Source organism: Ovis canadensis, chromosome 9, assembly GCF_042477335.2.
Source record: "Ovis canadensis isolate MfBH-ARS-UI-01 breed Bighorn chromosome 9, ARS-UI_OviCan_v2, whole genome shotgun sequence".
NCBI classification, from domain to species: Eukaryota; Metazoa; Chordata; class Mammalia; order Artiodactyla; family Bovidae; genus Ovis; species Ovis canadensis.
The window spans coordinates 51,059,686-51,078,085 of record NC_091253.1 but is presented as its reverse complement, the minus strand read 5'-3'; the positions used below and the strand labels follow the sequence as shown (position 1 = coordinate 51,078,085).

Here is an 18,400-nt window from a genome sequence, read left to right as displayed (position 1 = left end):
GTTTCCACTTTGATTGCTGATGGAGGAGTTGGAGCGTCTTCCTTGATGTCTCGTAGGCAGATTTTCCTCCTTTTCTGGTCTATAAGACCAGAGTGATAAATCAACTCAAAGGCTCTTCATTTTAGAAGATTATTTCCAATTAAGGTTGTAAGTAGCCTAAGTAAAGAATAAGCAAATAAAAGATTGGGGCTTCCCTGGTGGTCCAGTGGCTAAGATTCTGTGCTACCAGTATTAACAAAAATGTTAATAGTATCCACTTCTGTATGGGAATCAGACTAGATTGCTTGAGAGTTAGGACATTGCCTGGTGAATATTTCCATCTCCAGGAGAGGTGTCAAGCCTTGTGCAAAGTAGGTACTTAGTAGGTGCCTAGTAGGTGTTTGAATGTAACCCCACCATGTGGGGTCTGGTGCAGAGCAGGTGTGGCTGCTGTCAGAAGAATGCCCCTCCAAGTCAGGTACTGCTTTGGGGGAAATTTTATAAGACATTTTTTCCTTTTTGCTGGCCTTGTCCCACTAAATAATGCTGATTAGAGGAAGGAACATCATAGAGTAGCCTTTTGAAAGTTGTACCACATCTTCTTAAAAATTAATCCTTTCTTTGTCTTGCAGCTCGGAAAAGCAATCACCATTTTCAGTCTGATGTTGAAGAGAACAAAGCACTAATTTATCAGTACCGTCCAACTTACACTGGAAATGTTTCTTCGTTCCAGCAAAGTTATATATTTGATTGAAAGGTTTCGCTGTGTTAAGAAGAATTCTGACTAACTCCCTGAGTAAACTGTTAAAATAATGAAAAACGTGCTACTCATGGCGGTAATAGGTCACAGAGATGCCGTTTCTGTGATGTTATTGGCTCTGATTCTTCATTCAGTATTTTTGTGTATCACATTTGATAATCAGTGAGACAGATAAATAATCATAGTGTGTTTCATGGAAAATCTTTGTATTATTTAAAGATTAGGAAATAAATTTATTGAAAATACATATGTTTTATTTTTTCTGATTCTGGCAATACCAATCCCTAAGCCGTCTACCTACCTCATCCTTGCTGAAGACTGTTTTTATTTTTTAATCAATTTTTATTGAGGTGTGCCAGAGTCCAGCCCCAGTGGATCCAGGGTGATTCGAACCGTGGACGGCGTAGGCGAGAAGAAACTTATTTATTTATTAATATAAGAGTATAAGATTAGGGAAAAATAGTGTAGTAGGAAAATTAAGTGGAGAAAGAAGGCTGAATAACTTAGTTTACGTGGGAAGTCAATAAAGTTCCAGACAAGGAGCTTGCACCATCTACGTTAGGCCACTGGCGTCCTCTTGAATATCAGGGGGTGCCCTGCCTTGGGCTCCCCCTCACGTGGATCTTGAAAGCCGGGACAAGTAAGTAGACATGGTGAGCCTCCATGCCCCAGATGGGAATTCAGCCAGAAATTAGAGAGGAGACACGGGGGAAACCAGTCCAGCGACTGGCCCATCCTCTATTGTTCAGAAGGCCTTTTATACTTTTTGATTATACATAGAGAGATCAATGGGTAACACAAAGTTATGCAGCATTAGCAGCCCAGACTCTTATCAAAACCAGGCTTTTCTCTCTGCATACAAGTCTTAGGTGATTTACATCATCTTCTGGCCAAAGGGGCCAATTAACATTTTACAGCCTTTTTTCTGATAAGGGTTTGTCAACCAGAAGACTTATTTGTGTTGATCTTCCCAAAGTCTGGTGCCACTCTCAGAAAGCACTAAATAAAGTTACATTCTTACATAGCAAAGATACAGCAATTTATAACAAGTAAAAGGAGTACAGTGATTTACAACAAAAGAAAAGTAATTAACTCAAAAGTCTCGTGTTGCTAGCATCAAAACTATTATAAATCTTTTTCCATGTCCCGTTTACATTGATTAACATCCTCCCAGGTGCCTAAAAGATAAAGAATATGGAGGCCTGGCAGTAATCATTGAGTCAACAGTGAAATCCTGTCACCAATATGATTTTTAGCTCTTTAGAAAAGGCTCTGTATCTTTAAGATGCTTTTAAGCTTTGTGCCTCTTGCGGTTGGGTTGGGGGGCTGTAAGCAATTCACAAGCTGTAAGAGGTCCGGGGAACCTGTTAGGCAAGCTAGAGAGCTATCGGGTTTAACTGAAACATCCCTTTCAAATGCATAAGACTAAAGCCCTGATTTGACTTTTTCCAGAGAATATCAGAAGAGTGGAAAAGCAGGCAGATTCTTATTTTTTGGGGGGGGGGGTGGATGCTCAGGAAATTCCAGGGGGAACCCCTGAAGTCTGATCACGTCCTTGTGTTTTGTCAGGCTTCCTTCCGCATGACCTTGTCACGGGTGGGATTCCTCACATTGGCCCCTGGCAGAGGTGTAGTTAACAAACAACATTATATGAGCTTTAGGTGTGCAACATATTGATTTGAATATTTTTATATGTTACAAAATGTTTGCCACAGTCTAGTTATCATCTCCATAGAATGTTGTTACAATATTATTGGCTATATTTTCTGTGTGTACGTTACATCCCCCTGGCTTACTTATTTTGTAACTGGAAGTCTTTGTCTCTTAATCTTTTTCGCCTACTTTGCTCAGCCCTTGGTCTTTCTCCCCTCTGGTGACCACCTGTTCATCCTCTGTAACTGATCCTGTTTAGGCATGTTTATTCATTTGCTTTATTTTTTTAATCCCAAATATAACTGAAATCATACAGCATTTGTCTTTCTTTGTCTAACTTATCTCACTTAGTGTAATAACCCTCCAGGTCCATCTGTGTTGTCACAAATGGCAAGATTCTGCTCTTTTTTATGGCTGAGTAATCCTGTGTGTGTGTGTGTGTATGTATAGCACAGACATATATTTCTGTTTCTGCTATTTCAAATCCATAATTGAGGCAAAGTCTGTGTTTTGAACTTTTATCTCCTAGTGTTCACCATAGTAGTTCCTCAAAAAATGTTTGTGACTATTCGTGAATGTATCTTTTTTTCCATGGAAAATGATTCAAATGCTGTCATATATTTGCTCGGGTGTATTTTTATCTATTTCTTAGTCTGTGCTTCCTTCTTCAACCCTTACCATCCCATATACCCTCAAAAACACTTGAAGTTTAGAAATACCTCGAGGGCAACCAAGCAGTTAGAGAAATTTTTTTTTTTTTTTTGAGCTGTTTCTGGCAGCAGGTGAGTATCTGCTCTCCTTGTTCTGGAGATACTGCTGGAGAGGGGAGCATGGGAAGCTGGGTGATTGGGCAAGATGCTGGGGAAGATGAGGAATGATTTGATGTGCAGAAAGATGGGAGCAATAATCTGAAGATACTGGATCAAACCATAAGCTTTGGGCAGTAAGGCCACACAGAACGTAGAAATTAGAGGTTAATCCATTTAATCAGTTGAGAAGACCTTAACAGAAGTATGGGAAATTTAGTTTTTGTCCATGAGCATGAAGATTGAGTGTTGTTTTCTCAAATGTGCCATTTCTGACTAACTTTACATCTTTTTATCAATTGGAAAAGATAGTGACACAGTAATCTTGCTGGAGAATCCCGTGGACCAAGAAGCCTGGCCAGGCTACAGTCACAAAGAGTCTAACACGACTGAGTGACTTAGCAGCAGTAGCAGCGACATTGTTATTATTCACCCTCCCTGGGCTCTTCCAGCCCATCTGTTGAATTATAGATCTGCTCATTTCCAAAGTTCCCTAGTAACACTGAATCCAGATGGCACTGTAACTCATGGTGCTGTACTAGCCATCTTCCTGCCCATGAACACTGGCTTATTATTGCTTGCCATAGTTCTCATGGTGATGGTGGCCACAAATGCAGGAAGAGGTGGACTGCTGATTTTTTTCTTGACTCGTTACATTTTCCATTTCCCCCAACAGTGTTATCTTTATGCTGCAAGCAACTTTATTCCAAGAGCAGAATCTCTTACAAAGTTGACAGCCCTCCTGCCTTCCCCATACCACCACCAGGGTGCTCAGCAAGAGGCCTAAGGGCAAATGAGGAGAGAAGTTATTTTCAGGAAAGCTGTGTGTTCCATGTCAGCGTGGCTGGAGACTGACCTGGGGCAGACTGACATTGCTTCGTTAGTGGAGCCAGCGGAGGACGTGGCTGAGAAGGGCCTCCTGATGTTCATGAACATCAGTCAGGAAGCCCTGGGAGGAGATGGGTGGCCACTGCTGGAGAACTGACACCCAGGGAACCTGGGGAAGGGGTGCCAGCAGCCGGAGGCATGGAGGCCGGCAGATGGGTGTTGCCACCCTGCCACTTTTGGGTTCTGTAAACGGTAGGTGACGCTGTAGCTGGAGAAGGAAGAGCCAGTGCACGGCGCACGTGGTGGTTCCAGCCCAGGGGCTGGCAAGTCTCCAGCAACCGGGTCTCTGAACTTGCCCTGTGCCCATCATAAGAGTCACTGGGAATCAGCAGGTCAAGGAACACCCCTGGTGGTCCATGGGTTAAGGTTCTGTGTGTCCAGTGCAGGGGGCCTGGTTTCAAACCCAGGTAGGTAAACTTAAGATATCATATGCTGTGTGGTGCTGCAAAAAAAAAAAAAAGCATTTTGACATCACCATTCTGCTTGCAAATTTCTTAAAATCCTCTGAGAGAAAAAGCTACTGTACTTGCCAGGCAGCCCTCCTGACGCCATCCCGTCATCACGACTCCCAGAGCAGGGGGCCTGTGGTTGAGCCGGGAATAGGGAGGTGTAGGGAGGCACATTGAAGGGGAAAAGTGGGAGGTAGGGACCGTGGAGTTCCCAAAAGGCTCAGAGTGGCCTGCAGGCATGGCCCTGCCCTGGCTGACTCCTCCCCTTATGAAACACTGAGGTGTGTGCATCCTGGGACCAGGGCCCACATTTGACCAGCTCCGGGTATGGGATGCTTCACCCAGAAAGCACTTCTGCCCCCGATGGGTCTCAGGCACTGGAAAGGGACTTAGCTTGGAGGAAGGTACTTACTGGAAAGGGGCTTAGACAGCTTGGAGGAATGTACTGCTTGGTCTGGGGACCACTGAGGAGCCAGGTCTGAGCAGGGGCTTCACTCACCTGAGGGCGATACCACCTGGCTCACCACGGGCCCAGGGCCAGCTGTGGCTGAGAGGGTTAAGTAAGAGGCCTTAGAAGGTTTGTTTCTGAGCAAAAGTGTGGATGCCGTACTTTTCACCGTGGTCGAAGAAGGCAGCCCTCAGTGTCCTAGGACTCCTGCCTTGAGCCTGTTCAAGGCTGTAACCAGGAAAGGTTAATTTTGAATTCATGCTGGATCTGCTTCTGTGACTTTAACCCTCATCTTGCCGCTTTTGTTATGAAAGAAAGTCTTAGTCACTCAGTCATGTTGGAATCTTTGTGACTCCATGGACTGTAGCCCGCCAGGCTCCTCTGTCCATGAGATTCTCCAGGCAAGAATACTGGAGTGGTTGTCAATTTTTATAAACATACAGAATGTCCTGCCTCAGAGAGATAACCTGCTCCACCCACCTGTGAAGCACTGTGAGGAAGTGAAACTAACACATCCCCCCAGTCTGAGGCTTGCCGTTCTAGGGGATATTTGCAAGGATTGAACAGTCTTTTTACTTTGTTTCCTCACCTCCCACCATCTCTGATCCATAAAAGAACCTGGCATCCAGGCCCAGCTGCCGCTGCTTCTGCTGCTAAGTCACTTCAGTCGTGTTCAACTCTGTGCGACCCCACAGACGGCAGCCTACCAGGCTCCCCTGTCCCTGGGATTCTCCAGGCAAGAACATTGGAGTGGGTTGCCATTTCCTTCTCCAATGCATGAAAGTGAAAAGTGAAAGTGAAGTCACTCAGTCGTGTCCAACCCTCAGCGACCCCATGAACTGCAGCCTTCCAGGCTCCTCTGTCCATGGGATTTTCCAGGCAGGAGTACTGGAGTGGGGTGCCATTGCCTTCTCCGTCCAGGCCCAGACAAGATGGTTATTTTGAGGCACTAGCCTGCTATCTTCTGGGTCAGCTGGCTCCCAATAAAGTCCCTTCCTTGTCTCAACCGCTTGTTGGGGAGTTACTGGCTTCTCATGCAGTGAGCAGAGTGGGCTTGGACTCATAACAAGTCAGCTTCTCTTATTCCTAGAGGTGGTTTGTCAGTTGAAACTCATTTGCTTCCACTCTATGGCAACACACTCCAGTATTCTAGCCTGGAACATGCTATGGACAGAGGAGCCTGGTAGGCTATCTAGTCCATGGGGTCGCAAAGAGTTGGACATGACTGAGAGATGAACACTTTCACAGTTCCTGGTGTCCAGCAGGGCTTTTCAAACTTGTGTGCACTGGAGTCACTTAGGGGTCTTGTTAAAGTGATTCAGTTAAGATTCTGACTCAGTAGTTCCAGGGTTGAGCTTGAGGATCTGCACTTCTAATCAGTTCCCAAGTGAGAAATGGAATATTTGCTGCCATGTCAGTAAACAAAGGATGTCACGGTCATCAGCAATTGCAGCCACCACTGCTGGTGAGCCAGTGAGTCCTGAGGGAGCTCAGGGAGGAAATAAAGAATACCCGCCCTCTAGCAGCCATCAGTCAAAGCTATGGTTTTTCCAGTGGTCATGTATGGATGTGAGAGTTGGAATATAAAGAAAGCTGGGCGCCGAGGAATTGATGCTTTTGAACTGTGGTGTTGGAGAAGACTCTTGAGAGTCCCTTGGACTGCAAGGAGATCCAACCAGTCCATCCTAAAGGAGATCAGTCCTGAATGTTCATTGGAAGGAATGATGTTGAAGCTGAAACTCCAATCCTTTGGCCACCTGATGTGAAGAACTGACTCCTTGGAAAAGACCCTGATGCTGGGAAAGATTGAAGGTGGGAGGAGAAGGGGATGACAGAGGATGAGATGGCTGGATGGCATCACCGACTCAATAGACATGAGTTTGAGTAAACTCTGGGAGTCAGTGATGGCCAGGGAGGCCTGGCGTGCTGCAGTCCATGTGGCCACAGAGAGTTGGACACGACTGAGCGACTGAACTGAACTGAGCAGCCATCAGACTGCTGCCACTTCCTCGGTGAGCCCTGAGGAAAGTCAGGATGTGAAAACACAGGACACTGGCCCCAGATAGCTGAGATGCATATCAGAGGAATGATTTCAGTGAACTGAGATTCTTGCGTCTTCCCATACACAGAAAAGCACTAAATTCCTTCTTTCAGAGATATCTGGTTTTCTTTAATTAACAATCATCTTCTGACATTCAGACTACCTGCCCTTTGTTGCAAAACTTCCATATAACCTGGCTCTCCACCTCCTTGACCTTGGTTCTCTCAGAGTTACTTGAGATGCTGCCTCCTGGGCTTGAAGTCCTAAAAATTCCTGCCAAATAAAATGTAACTCTCAGCTTTTAGGTTGTGAGTATCTTCTAAGCCAATAAGAGAAAGATTTTTCACTCCTTAGAAACAGAAATTTGGTAATTATTTAGCTTGTGCTTTTCAAATTTTCTTCTAAAATTCCATGTAACATTTTCATTCTCATAGCTTAAAATTAATCAAAGTATTTTGCAGTAATGAATCAGGAACACTAGAGGTCAGGAGAGAACCGGCTAACCTGATGTTTAACAGGTTGTATGAGCATTCAGTGTTTTAGGGTAGTAAATGTTATTTGCCTTCCTGATGCAAAGAGCCGACTTACTGGAAAAGACCCTAATGATGGGAAAGATTGAAGGCAAAAGGAGAAGGGGGTGTCAGAGGATGAGATGGTTGGATGGCATCACCGACTCAGTGGACATGAGTTTGAGCTAACACTGAAGATAGTGAAACACAGGGAAGCCTGGCTTGCTGTAGTCCACGGGGTTGCAGAGTCAGACAGCACTGAGCGACTGAACAACAACAGGATTCTATGGGTCATTTGGTTGGGGCAGGTAGTGAGTTAACACCCAGGTGCCCTGCCTGAGGCCCAGGTACTTCTGGAGCAAACCAACGAGGCGCTGAATTCATGCAGAGGGGCTTAATTCAAATTTGCATCTGTGAACGGTGGGAGTTAGGGGCTCCTTTCCAATTATATGGTGCTGTGTAGCATTTGGGGTTATTGTAGGAATGTGTCTCAGCCTTTCCTACCTGTTGTTGTTTTTTTTTTTTTCCTTCTTTAACACACCAAAAACATTTTGTATTGGGGTATAGCCAATTAACAAAGTTGTGGTAGTTTCAGGTGAACAGCAGAGGGACTCAGCCATACATATACATGTTTCCATTCTCCCCCAAACACTCCTCTCAAGGCTGGCTTATAACATTGAGCAGAGTTCCATGTGCTATACAATAGGTCTTTGTTGGTTATCCATTTTAAATATAGCAGCTGGTACATGACTCCCAAAGTAGAGTGTGGTGTGGAGTTAGCACCTAATTTTTATTCCATGTTCGCAGGGGTTTTTTTTTTTTAGCATCTTTATCAAATAATCATTTTTCCCCTACTTATTTACAAGGCTGTCTATAATATATTAAATTATTGTAAATGCTATTTTGTACTATTTTGTTTTCTTGATTTTGGCTTATTCTTTTTTTCCCATTTTCCTTTTTTAAATTAGAGGATAATTGCTTTACAGTGTTGTGGTTTCTTCTGTACATCAACATGAATCAGTCATAATTATATATATATATATATATATATATATATATATATATATATATATGTATATATATATATCCCCTGCCTCTTGAGCCTTTCTCCCATCTCAGCCCTCTAGGTTGTCACAGAGCACCAGGTTGATGCAAGTCTCCCTATGCTTATTATGGCAATAGTACTAATATATATATTGCTAATATTATATTACTAATTTAGTAATATAAGTGAAGAGGAACTAAAAAGCCTCTTGATGAAAGTGAAAGAAGAGAGTAAAAAAGTTGGCTTAAAGCTCAACATTCAGAAAATGAAGATCATGGCATCTGGTCCCATCACTCCATGGGAAATAGATGGGGAAACCGTGGAAACAGTGTCAGACTTTATTTCTGGGGCTCCAAAATCACTGCAGATGGTGACTGCAGCCATGAAATTAAAAGACGCTTACTCCTTGGAAGAAAAGTTATGACCAACCTAGATAGCATATTCAAAAGCAGAGACATTTCTTTGCCGACTAAGGTCCATCTAGTCAAGGCTATGGTTTTTCCTGTGGTCATGTATGGATGTGAGAGTTGGGCTGTGAAGAAGGCTGAGCGCCAAAGAATTGATGCTTTTGAACTGTGGTGTTAGAGAAGACTCTTGAGAGTCCCTTGGACTGCAAGGAGATCCAACCAGTCCATCTTAAAGGAGATCAGTCCTGGGTGTTCATTAGAAGGACTGATGCTGAAGCTGAAACTCCAATACTTTGGCCACCTCATGGGAAGAGTTGACTCACTGGAAAAGACTTTGATGCTGGGAGGGATTGTGGGCAGGAGGAGAAGGGGATGACCGAGGATGAGATGGCTGGATGGCATCACTGACTCGATGGACGCGAGTCTGAGTGAACTCCGGGCGTTGGTAATGGACAGGGAGGCCTGGCGTGCTGCGATTCCTGGGGTCACAAGGAGTCAGACACGACTGAGCGACTTCACTGAACTGAACTGAATATATTTAGTAATATACTTTAATGTATGGCTAATCTTTTAATTGTTTTAATTGTTTTTAAATAATTTGTTTTGACGTACTTTCCTTTTTTTATAGTAAATGAGTATGAGGATTGGAATAAACCTAGATTTAGAGTATTTAGCTTTTTTTCATAAAGCAGTATACACTGCATCTTTCATATCTCTTAATTTAGTTAAGTAGTTTCATTTTATGAGGAGTTTTCTTAGGTGTTTCCTTGTCTATTACTATTACTCAGTGGAGTCTATTTATCTACTTTCTTAAATGCAAAGTTTTAAACATACGTCTCTTAAATTCATCAGAATAGGATGTATTTAAATTTTTTTATTTTAATTTTTGAAAATTGTGTGTTTATTTTTGGCTCCTCTGGGTCTTTCCTGCTGCACGTGGGCCATCTCTAGCTGTCGTGAGTAGGAGCTACTCTTCACTGCCGCACAAGGGCGTCTCGTTGCGGCAGCTTCTCTTGTTGGAGAGCACAGGCTCCGGGGGCTCAGGGCTACAGTAGTTGCAGTTCATGGGCTTAGTTGTCCCCAGAATGTGGAATCTTCACAGACCCCATGAATCGAACCCATGTTCCCCACATTGGCAGGCGAATTCTCATCTGCTGCACCACCAGGGAATTCCTGGATGTATTTAAAAATTTTTAACAGCATTTAAAAAAATTTTTTTTGGAAAGAGTAATAGGTACTTGGCATACTGGCAGTCCACTCACATTTATCTGTGAATTTTGTACCTGTTCTTTTCACTGAGCCATTTATAAACTCTAGTAAAATTTTAACTGATTCTTGAGGGCTTATTGCATTTTATTTAAATATAATATATGTATAAATATCTATAATTATATTATGCTAGCAGTGTTATTAATTTACCTTTTCTTTTTATACATAAATGTATATATGCATTTTCCACATTCAATATGTGGATTCTTTCCTAGAAATAGAGTTGAATGTGCATGTTAAATAAATGAGGGCTGAATCAATTGGATATTTAAATGGTGCAATTAAAGTAGTAGCATGGTTAAAGTTTACAGACATCTGCGTGTGTGTGTGTGTGTGTTAAGTCACTTAAGTCATGTCCTACTCTTTGCGACCATATGGACTGTAGCCTGCCAGGTTCCTCTGTCCATGAGATTTTCTAGGCGAGAATACTGGAGTGGGTTGCCATGCCCTCCTCCAGGGGATCTTGCCGACCCAGGGGTCGAACCCATATCTCTTATATCTCCTGCATTCGTAGGCAGGTTCTTTACCACTAGTGCCACCTGAGAAGCCCTCACAGAAATAAAACCATTCCAAGCCTTGATAGAATGGTCACAGCCTGTAATTTTCTGGATGGCATTTTCTCAAACCAGCTATTTATAGGTACGATCAGATGTGTGTGGATTCTTATTGCTCTGGTACTACAATTAAGCTTTTACCTTTTCTTTCAAAGGTAAGGGTCTTTCAAACAGAAGGGTCTGACAAACTATATAGTGCCTGTAGGGCCTCCTGGAAGCCACACAAATGATGCCCTTGTGTTGAACTGTAGTTTAAAGAAAGAACCGAGGCTGTGTGAGTGACCGTGTGTCAAGATATTACAACTCAGGTCTCATCACTTCTCATTAAGGCCTTGAGAATTCTGTGAACCTTGCCAGGTCTCTGCCCTGGGTCATTTTAACATGTTTCCCTTCCAAAGTCTGGCTGTTAATTTTGAATTTTTTTTTTCCCTCTGTAGGAGTTCCTTTATTGTTATGACATAATAGTCATTTACTTTCCCTTTTGTAATAGGAAATATCTGTTTTACAAAGTTTTTGTTTTGAAATAGTCTGTCTTATATGAAAACTTCAACTGTTATGCAAAGAATTCCTGTATATCCTTCACACAGATGGCCCACTTGTTAACATTTTGCACATTTGTATTTTCACTCTCTCTCTTTCTCTGCTTTGTGTGTGTGTGTGTGCAAGTAGGTGTGTACGTGCACACACACATATACTTTTCTAACTACATGAGCTTAAATTGCAGGTGTGTTGCCTCTGATCCCTAAATATGGACTTCCCACATGGAGGTAGTGGTAAAGAACCTGCCTGCCAATCCTGGAGACTTAAAAGATGCGGGTTTAATCCCTGGGTTGGGAAGAGTCCCTGGAGGAGAGCATGGCAACCCACTTCAGTATTCTTTCCTGGAGAATCCCCATGGACAGAGGAGCCTGGTGGGTTATAGTCCATCACTATTGAGTTGGTCAAAATGTCCATAACATCTTATGGGAAAACCTGAACAAACTTTTTGGCTAGCCCAATACTTTAATATATATTTTCTAAAAACAGGGCTCTTTTCTTAAATAATACTGTGTAATTGTCACACCAACAGACTTTGTTAAAATGTTGCCAATTGGCCTGCTATCCTTTGTTATGGCAAATAATAAAAAGGGGGGGATCCTGGGATCTAATCCAGAATTACATGGGACACGCCACCGTTAATGTCTTCTGAGTATCCTTTAGTCTCTTCCTCAGTCTTTGCCTTGCGTGTGTGAGTGCTAAGTTGCTTCAGTGGTGTCCGACCCTTTGTGACCCTATGGACTGTAGCACATCAGGCTCCTCTTTCATGACCTTAAGTTTGTGAAGACTGTAGGTGAATTATTTTGTGGAAGCCTTCTTTAATTGCAAAAAAATATCCTAAATCTTCAACTAGTTCCAAAGACATGAATTTTAACTTGCAATCGAGTTCTTGTTACCTTAATTTTCCAAGATGTAAACTGAAGTCTTTTACCTCCTAATTATGATAAAAGAAGTCAGTGTACAAAGGCACAAGCGTGGGGAGGGAATTGACATTTTCTGGGTACCTGCAAAGTCGCTAGACTGAGCGGTGATACACATCTCATTTAATCAGCGCATCCAGCCTGTTGCATACATGACTATTATTGCTACCCCACATTTTGCAAATGAGGAAACAGGTGCTCAGAGATTGTAACCTGCTCCTAAGTCAGATAATATTGAGAGTAACTCTGAATGTGGGCATAGAAGCCCAGTCCTTAGAGAGGTGAACAAATAGCCAAGTAAAAGGGAAATTCAGGTGGATGTCATCATTGAGCATTAAACTTTTCTATTTCAACCACATATTATCAGCAAAAACAAACAAAAAAAATTGTAATGATGAAAAAAAAAATCCCAGGGTGAGAGTTTGATGCCTCCACTGAAAAGACCTCTAAAAACTAATTCATCTGACTGGTACCCACAGAATCCAGTCACTTCTCACCACTCTTGCCGCCCCTTCTGTGGTCAAAGTCACCCATCTCTCACCAGGAGTACTGCAACAGTCTCCTTATGCACCACCTGTTCCTACTGTTGCTCCTCCAAGAGTCTCTTCCTTAACCAAGGAGCCAGAGTGATCCTCTTGTATCATTTTTTTTAGTTCTACATATAAGTGATATCATATGATATTTATCTTTGTGGGACTTGCTTCACTTAGTATGATCATCTCTAGGTTCATCTATGTTGCTGCAAATGGCATTATTTCATTCCTTTTCATGGCTGAGTAATATTCCATTTTATATATGTATCACATCTTTATCCATTCCTCAATCCATCATGATTCTTTTTTTTAAATTTTTTAGAAATATATTTATTTTTTAATTGAAGGATAATTGCTTTACAGAATTTTGTTGTTTTTCTGTCAAACCTCAACATGAATCAGCCATAGGTACACATATATCCCCTCCCTTTGGAACCTCCCTCCCGTCTCCCTTCCATGCCACCTCTCTAGGTTGATACAGATTTTTTTTTTTAAGAAATATTTATTTATTTATTTGGCCGTGTCAGGTCTTAGGTGTGGCACTTGGGATCTGTAGGCTCCAGAGTGCGTGGACTTAGCTGCTCAGTGGCATGGAGGATCCTAATTCCCTGACCCATGTCCCCTGTGTTGCAAGGCAGATTCTTAGCCACTGGGCCACCAGGGAAGTCCCCACAGTGAGTCTTGAGAAACCTGCGTGTGTGTTTAGTCGCTTAGTCGTGTCCAACTCTTTGCAACCCCACAGACTGTAGCCCACCAGACTCCTCTGTCCATGAGATTCTCCACGCAAGAATACTGGTGTGGGTTGCCATGCCCTCCTCTGGGAAACCTGGGTCCCCTCATATTACTCTTCTGCTCAGAACTCCTCAGCTACTTCCTAACTCATTCAGAGTACCTGCCGACCTTATGTACTGGCCTCTGAGGTCTCAGGGATCTGGCATCATCTCTATCCTCACTTCACACTGGCCACCAGCTGTCCCGACCTCCTTTCTGGGTCTTCCTGTCCCAGCTGCTTCCACACATGAGCTTCACGCTCAAGCTGTCTGGTCTGAAATGCACTCACCCTCCTGCCACCCACCCCCGAGCTGCTGGCTCACGTCCTGCCTTCCTTCCTCCCTTTTGATCTTTATTGAAATGTCACCATCTGAATGACCCTCTCCTGATCAAGCTACACAAAACTAAAACTCTTGTTTTGGCGCTGCCCCCTCTCATTTCCTGTTTTATTTGGTTCCCCAACATCTATTTCTGTCTGATGTCGTTTTATTTTCTTGCTCGTGTCATTATTTTCTGCCTCATCACTTAGAACATGATTCACATGAAAGTGAGGACTCTTTTGGGCTTCCCAGATGGCACTAGTAGTAAAGAACTTGCCTGCCAATGCAGGAGACATAGGAAACTCAAGGTTGATCTCTGGGTCAGGAAGATTCCCTGGAGGAGGGCATGACAACCCATTCCAGTACTCTTGCCTGGAGAATTCTATGGACAGAGGAGCCTGACATGCTACAGTCCAAGGGTCACACAGTTGGACATGATTGAAGTGACTTAGCATGCTTCACCTAGAACATAATTTACATGAAGGTGAGGACTATTTTTGTCCTACATCACTGCATGTGGTTGATGCTGATTAAATAATCAATGAAGGGCTGTGTGTTCAATGATGAAAAACTGACTGGGCTATACTTTGGTATACAATTCACCAGTAATGGACTTCAGGGATGAAATTCAGTATTTTTTAAAAAAATTTTATTTATTTGGTTGCATTGAGTCTTAGTTATGGCGTGTGGGATCTTTTGTTGTGATGCACGGGCTTCATTGCCCAGCAGCATGTGGGATCTTAGTTCCTGGACCAGGGATTGAATCCAGGTATTCTGCATTGCAAGATGGGTTCTTAACCACTGGGCAGTCAGGGAAGTCCTGAATTCCAGTATTTTAAATGGAAATTTTTACTACTTCACTTTTGCTTTATGCATGCATTTTGCAACTTCATTCCCTGAGTATGAGTTGACTCCACTAAAAAAGACCATGGCCATGTGGCCCATTTCATAAAATAAAGAGCAAAAACCTGGCAACTCAAAGTCTGCAAAGCCTGTGATGACCATTGGTAAGTAAAGCTGATGTCAAGTGCCTCAGACATCAAATATACTGAAAAATGTCCTGGGTTCATTTTCAACTTGAATAATTCAATAAGTTTCCATTTGTTTCAATAAGTTGAAATAAGTTTCAGTTTGAATAATTCCACCCCCTCAAACATGAAGCTTTCTTGCTTCCAACTCAAAACCCATGTCAGCCCAGCACCATACACCGAAAAGAACATAAATCCAACTCCATAAAGCACTGAGGAGTAATAACTGATGTTTTCCTTCTGTTTTTTTTTATGAGGCCACAGAAGAGATGGAGGCACAGCCACAAACACACTCAGATTTCCTATCACTCTCCGTAGCTATCATTCATCTCTGAAGCTCTGCAGTCACTCCAATCTCCTTCCCTTTCTGCTCAGACTTTCTCCTCTTCCTCCTCAGTCACCCACCCTGCCCCCAGTCTTCTTTCTCCCATACATCTCATGACATTTGTAGATCAGTGATAACTAATGTAGATCAATGAAGCTTTTTTTTTTTCTTTTTTTTGGGCAACAACCCTGCTTCCACACTGGGCACAATAAAGGGGAAGAAGGGGGAAGGAAGATTTTCCTCTCCCTCAGGCACAGGCGGGGCTCCTCCATTGCTGGTTGTTGTTTAGTTGCTCAGTTATGTCTTTTTCAACCCCATGGACAGTAGCCCACCAGGCTCCTCTGCCCATGGGTTTCCCAGGCAAGAATATTGGAGTGGGTTGCCATTTCCTTCATTATGGGATCTTCCTGACCCAGGGATCAAACTCGCGTCTCCTGCAATGGCAAGCGGATTCTTTACCGCTGAGCCACGGGGAAAGCCCATCTCTGGTAGTATAGTGAATTTTCTGTCTTAGCTGTGCTCAATGCCCCCGGCTCTTGCCCTTCAGCTTGTACCACATTTGCGTGAACTCCTGAAGAGCAAAGAGGACGAACATCTGAACAATCCCCTGCCAACAATTAAGCATGCAACAGGCTGTGCCTTCACCACGCCCATCTGATTGTGGTTCATTTGTCTAATACTAAAATGCTCCCAGGTCTACACAAGCCATCTGCTTTCTCCCCAGAGTCACTGAGCCCTGACGCATTAAGTATCTGTAACACTATTTCTCTCCTTGTCATTAAAGATGGATATATGCTATGCTTAGTCGATCAGTCATGTCTGACTCTTTGCGACCCCAGGAACTGTAGCCCGCCAGGCTCTTCCTCTGTCCATGGGGATTCACCAGGCAAGAATACTGGAGTGGACTGCCATTCCCTTCTCCAGGGGATTTTCCCAACCCAGGGATCAAACCTAGGTCTCCCGCATTGCAGGTGGATTCTTTACGGTCTGAGCCACCAGGAGAGACCAAAGATGAGTATGCGCTCGTGTAAATACCAATTGGAAGGGTTGAGTCCTTTCTCAGCTTTGTCAGTTGTGCTGTTTGCTCTATTAGAGAAGGAAATGGCAACCGACTCCAGTGTTCTTGCCTGGAGAACCCCAGGGACGGCGGAGCCTGGTGGGCTGCCCTCTATGGGGTCGCACAGAGTTGGACACGACTGAAGCGACTTAGCAGCAGCAGCAGCTGCAGCAGCTGTTTGCTCTGTTATTATTGTGGGTTAGTCTACTTTGGGCACAATTTTACAGCATCATCAAAGTTCTACATTAGTATTTAGATCTCACATGACAGATTTAATGATCTTAGTTCACACCCCAATGACGTAGGTTTAATTTTCTGGTTCACTTGTTTTTGCTGTTTACTTTCCTAAGTTTCAGCCAAACTAAAGAAACTATGAAAACAGAGTCTGATGAACCGTGAAAGAAAATGCCACCTTTCTTGGTAAAACAAAACCTGGATTCTTCTAGGTTGGCACCTTAGGAAGGGACTCTGCACGTGGGGCTGGAGGAAGTGTAGACCCCGGCGCCTCGGATTGCACTGCTGGCTGAAGATGGAAACATGTGGTTTATTTATTGAGTTTTCCTGAGCAGATTGTACAAGGGGAGTTTACAAAGTCTTCTCCTTTGGTGTATGTCCCCAGCCCCCCAGCCGTGCCTCCTCGAGACAACCAGTGTAACTGGTTTCTCTGCATCTTCTAGGCTGAGACAAATACAGGATATGGTTTCCCTCTTCCCCTTTCACCCACGCATGATAGAACATGGCACACCCCAACATGAGTGACTCTGCCCCCGGCTGTGTCTTAGAACTACTCCAGCATACAGAGTTCCTCATTCTTTTCTCTTTCCCTTTTTAGTACTTTATTTACTTTTTTTTTTTTTTGCTGTGCTGGGTCCTTACTGCTGCACTCTGCTTTCCTCTGGTTTCGGCCAGCGGGGCTACTCTTTAGCTGGCAGTGTGCGGGTTTCTCATTGCGGTGGCTTCTCTTGTTTGCAGAGCCCTGGCTGTAATTTTGATGCACGGGCTTAGCTGCTCTGAGGCCTGTGGAATCCTCCCAGACCAGGGACTGAACCCGTGTGCGCTGCATTGGCAGGTGGACTCTTATCCACTGTGCCACCTTCATTATAGAAAAGAAGTCCCTCATTCTTTTCTGTAACGACCACTGCATAGCTTTACCATAATTCAGTTAGCCAGTTTCCAAGCACTTGCGTTGTTTCCTGTCTTTTCCTATTACCAAAACTGCTTCAATAAAAAAGTGAAGAACAACCGTTTTGCACATATGTGGCATCTGTAAGACAATTTTCTGGAAATTGCTGGGTCAATGAATAGGTACATCTTTAAGATTAGTACCTAGTGCCAAATTTACACTGAATATTTTCATGCACACCCTCCACCCCAGCACACATGAGTAATGTATACACTCACCAAGAGTTTACAGATGACTTGGGAGCAACGTAAGGAGATAAACCTAGTAACCTAAATTTAGATAGCTCTTTATGAGCTGTGGCTCACTATTTTTTAACTAAAGTTTTTAAGAGTAATTTTTGGCTTTGTTGCAAGACTTGTGGGATCTTGATTCCCTGAGCTGGGATCAAAACCAAGGCTCCTGAAGTCTGGACCACTGGACCTCCAGGGGCTCCTTCCCTGGTCTTTAGTTTGTGGCCCATTAGAGAAAGATTTCCTGACTGTAACTGCTTGTGCAGAGCAGAACCTCTCAGCAAGGTTGGGGAGTTCTTTTTCTTCCCCTCACCTTCTGTACATCCTTCAATTTCTCTGAGCCAGAAGGTAACACAAGATGCCTTAGGTAATAAAAGTCAGGAAATAGAAAGTCTAGTGTTCTTCCTATCTCCATCGTCCCAACACCAACATCTGGCCCAACTAGGTCTGATGTCCAAGGCTGAGTATGGGGAGTAGGGGGTAGCAAGAACACTGAGGGGACCACACGGTCCTTTGTTGTTGTTTAGTTTCTTAGTTGTGTCCGATTCTTTGCGACCCCATGGGCTGCAGCACGCGAGGCTTCCCTGTACATCACCATCTCCCAGAACTTGCTCTCATGTCCATTGAGTCTGTGATGAAGTCCTGGAAGGTGGAAAAGGGAGAAGGGACAAGGAGGGAGAGTTTTCTC

General features: G+C 43.5%; 1 protein-coding gene across 1 annotated transcript in view; it reads left to right on the top strand.

The window, feature by feature from the left end:
* GGH (gamma-glutamyl hydrolase) overlaps positions 1-2,707 on the top strand; it is a 32,155-nt gene extending 29,448 nt beyond the window's left edge. Inside the window, exon 9 of the mRNA XM_069600095.1 lies at positions 612-2,707. Within this exon, the coding sequence (XP_069456196.1) occupies positions 612-733 (122 nt within the window). The 3' untranslated portion in view covers positions 734-2,707. The remainder of the gene's footprint in view (positions 1-611) is intronic.
* Positions 2,708-18,400: the final 15,693 nt, after the last annotated feature.